Source organism: Cebidichthys violaceus, unplaced genomic scaffold (assembly GCF_023349555.1).
Source record: "Cebidichthys violaceus isolate CVI_PGR_0920_01 unplaced genomic scaffold, fCebVio1.0.p SCAF_3, whole genome shotgun sequence".
Lineage (NCBI taxonomy): Eukaryota > Metazoa > Chordata > Actinopteri > Perciformes > Stichaeidae > Cebidichthys > Cebidichthys violaceus.
In genome coordinates, this window is record NW_027176483.1 from 7,084,523 (window position 1) to 7,088,649 (window position 4,127).

Sequence of the window (4,127 nt, forward strand, 5' to 3'; positions counted from 1 at the left end):
GGAGCCGGTCTTACTGCTTAGAAATATTGATCAAAATCTGAGAAACCGCTGCAGATGTGGCCTACTTCCTGTTTGTAAGCCCGATTCCAACCTTGTCACAGCCAAGTGGTCTGCAGCTGATTAATCGAGTGTTGTCCACAGAACTGTGGGAATGTTATTCACTCACTGATACAAGAAACCAGCCTATTCAACTGTCTTGCACTCTGACTCGTGAGTTACTGAATTGTTGTAAATAAATGTGCACACTCTCACCTCACAGTACATGCTTATCATTGAGAGCTTCCTGCTCACCGAAAGCTTTGAATCTGTGATCCTGTGATAAGTCTACTTGTAAAACTGCAAACAAAAATGAGTGTGTGTTAAATGCAGGCAGTTCAAATGAGACTTACTAGAACCTTTAACTTAAGTGTTGTGGACTTTGCAGTCGGTTTTAATGTGTTTGCATCTTCAAACCAATACATCAATAAATGGGTTGAATTATGAAATCCTCTGCAGAATTCACAATCAAGTCATCTCAATGCTCCTTTCTTTCACATATGACTGAATCAGTCCTGTAGAGGAGAGAAATATGTATTTGACTTGATTATGGACTTGCAATTATCCAATGCCCTTAGTATGAAGGCCTAATGGTGCTGCCACATGGCTGGTTGTACTGGACATTTTTTTCTTCTCATTGTGGCTCATGCATCGGCTATGCATTTTCACTGACACATTATTTTTGAGTATTAAAGTTATGCGTCACAAGTCGGGCTAATGGTGGCCTCATTGTAATCACCCTCAATATGTGTTTCCTGCAAATCTTGGACTCATCTCTTATCAATTTGCCACAAAACAGTTTCAGAGCCGCCAGAGACCAGATATGAGAAAGACGTAAAACAACAGGGTGCAAAAAAACTTTCAGCGCTTTCCCCAACAAAAGAATGGAACACCTGAAGGCCTCATTACAGCCTCCCATGCTGGAGTCCTAACTCCCCATGACTTCTGCATGTGGGAGCGTGGAAGTGCATGAGACAGTGAAGAGCAGTTCAGCCATACTGTAGAGGACCTCTCCCTGAACTCAAGTTTTCTCTGCAGGCATGTTCACCGACAGCTGAGGCCAGCAGGGGTCCTGCTCAGTCATTAGCTCCTCCACAGCACGCTCCCAAAGCTGCTCCGCTAATGGACGCCAAATAAACCGGCCAATCCCTCCAACGCACACATAAGGAACTCATATTGGTACAACTACAGCATTGCTGCTTTCTGCCATTCAAACACCTTGCATCCTCATCATCTGGACAAACAACTTGCATTCGTCAACATCTGTCGTTTCCCTCTTTTTATTACAGAGTATTCCATTTCCATCACATACAGTAGAAAAAAAAACACATTTTTCTTAACGATAACTTTTAAGTGCTTAAATATCAGTAACGTAAATTTATCACAACAACTATGATATGCACAGTTTATGTTACTCGGGGATGAGGAAGTTGTGATTGACACTTAGAGTGTGATGAAATGTTAGTTATTTCTATGGTGACTGTCTACAAATTTGAGATTAAGATTATGCCTGGCACAACCTCACTCTTCATTGTCATTTACACGAGTAGAAGTACTGCATTCAGGAGGTATAAATAGGATAATCTGTTAAGACTGCTGTCATGTACAGCTTAGTTACAACTAGAAATTTCCAATCCTGCCTACAAGTGACAGTTAACATATATCACAGTAAATACGGTTCCGTTTAAAACCTTCACAAAAATCCACATAACAGCATTTTCATGGTATAAAAATAAGTTACAAATCTGCATAAATAGTTTACACAAAAACAGTTATAAAATATGCTGTATTTTCTGACATGGTAACACAAAACTTTTTTTTTTTACACCATTGGGTAATAAGAATATTTTCAGTTTGGTGCTTGTTAAAAAAAACATTAATTTGAATGTTTTATGACCACAAAACTTTTTTTGAAATTGTTAGTCCCATTTTCCACCACGCTTGGCTTCAACAGTTCAGATATACAAAACTGAAGAGAGAAAAATCTGCAGCAAAGCCAAGTTTCATTTCCTTTTATCTTCAGCTGAGACGGATGAAGAGCGTCCCATCCCATACAGATAAACCTCCTATGAACAAGCGTTTCCCCTTAAGTATCAAGTCCACAGATGACTCCTTACAGGCTGAGCACAAAGACAGGAGAGAAAGACACAGAGAGGGAGAGAATGAGTTGTTCTCAGTGTGTCATGAGAGAGATTACAGTATGAGAAACAGGCGTTATCCTGGATGTTCAGACATCGAGCTGGCTTCACTTGTAGACACGTTACACTGTGTATTTTAGAGCTTTAGCTGCACTCAACTACTGAGGTCAATTAGTGGAATAATGAACAACGGCCAAAGATGACCTCGTTTTTGAGTGAGACAAGGGAATGCCAAGGGTCCTGCCTCCAAACTGGCCGGTTTCCCAATTAACTGGCTTCACGGTACATAGGAAGCAAGGAACTGTGGGCGATAAGTAATCATCTACCATGATGTTTCACCACAGTGGAGCCACAGCTACGAGTAATACTGCGGATGCACGATTAGTACCACACCATCGAGGCATCGGCATTGTTTGATCTCCATTAGAACACAAACATTTGAAAGCGTGTGGTACAACAGTACAGACGCACGATAGTTGAGCTGTGGAGCAAGGATGATGCTGCCGCTCTGTGCCGTCTGCATACAGACCAACATTACTGCGAACTACGGATGTTGATAGAAGGACCTGATGCTGTGACATCAATGCATCACTCAGACATCTTCTATGCATCAGCCTTCCCTTTCTGTGCATTCCAGTGACGGCACTGTTGCTGCTACGAACTATGCAAATACTGCCCTTATTAAATTAAATTTAACGATAAAATTCAAAACTGAATATATGAAAGAAATAAAGAAAATCAAAAGAAAAATAACCCAAAAGGTAGAATCCTAAATCAAGGGATTTACTCAAGAAGATTTTAATAATTTGTGTGCATGAAAAAAAGTTCACTTCTGTAGTTCAAATACAATAGTTGCATTGCACTTATTCTAATCCTATATACTTGTAATGGTTATTTAAGGAGGCAATACAGTATAGTATGACTTGCTGGCACAATACAGTATGAGGTTGTGTACTTTTTGTTAAATATCCACTCTAAATTCTGCATTTGTGGTTAAACGTGTCGGCATCAAGTCTAATTGTTGGCTGTACATCACTGTACTGTGTGTAGAATCCATATCTAAATAGACCTTTAAATGTAAATCACTGTATATGTTGATCTATATCTAACACACACAATGAACTGTTTCAGCTTACCTGCGCTTCAGCCGCTTTTGAGGAAGTGCTCTGAAAGGACAGGAAGAGTTTGTGAGGCCGCGGTGCAAAAACATCTCACAATGTGATCATGAAGAGATGATTTAAGTCCAGTCGGACGTGTGACAAAGTGCAAGAATCTCAACATGGAAACGTTGTTGAAATAATATAATCCTAGACTGCCACTACGTCAGTCTCTTGCTGCCACCTCATTCACATGGAGAGGGGTTCAAACACACTGCTCTGTTTACTGCCACAGGCACCAACCACCTCATTTGTTTGTGGATTTCATGCATTAGGACAACCGTGACATAAACTGGCTGAGTGCTGACGGTTATATTCAACTGTGAAACCAGAGTCCGGCGGCAGCCCCTGCAGTTACTGAGCCTTCAGGTCTAATTAAAATCAGCCGGCCCGTGTGCTGATCAGCGCACCGGTGAGCCATATATCTCCGGTAAGATCACCACTCTTGTTATTTTAGGCCCATTGTTCCTCTTTCAGGATTCATTCTCAGCCTTTTATGGTGCGTCATAAAAGCTAACCTCGATTTTTTTTTTTATCTCGGTGATGAGTGAACCAAGTCTACACAGGATTCAAATGACATCATAGTTAATGTTTAGTGGAACGTCATGCACTTGAAGACAGAGGAAAGAAAATATCGGCATTTGCATGAAAGCAAGATTTTTTCCTGGTTTAAAATCTGTAACTGTCATTATTTCTATTTTGTGATTTCTGAAAATCAAGTTTTGCAACTGCAGCTGACCTACTTGATCAGGTTGTACAGTGTAAAATGTTTCTCTGATCACACACACACGCACAC

At 40.5% G+C, this 4,127-nt stretch overlaps 1 protein-coding gene across 1 annotated transcript in view; it reads right to left on the reverse strand.

The window, feature by feature from the left end:
* Positions 1–1,300: 1,300 nt before the first annotated feature.
* Positions 1,301–4,127, reverse strand: part of LOC137881603 (zinc finger protein aebp2-like) — a 19,055-nt gene continuing 16,228 nt past the window's right edge. The window contains exons 8-9 of the mRNA XM_068723608.1: positions 3,311–3,340; positions 1,301–2,156 (exon numbers count right to left, since the gene is read on the reverse strand). Of these exons, the coding sequence (XP_068579709.1) occupies positions 2,150–2,156; positions 3,311–3,340 (37 nt within the window). The 3' untranslated portion in view covers positions 1,301–2,149. The remainder of the gene's footprint in view (positions 2,157–3,310; positions 3,341–4,127) is intronic.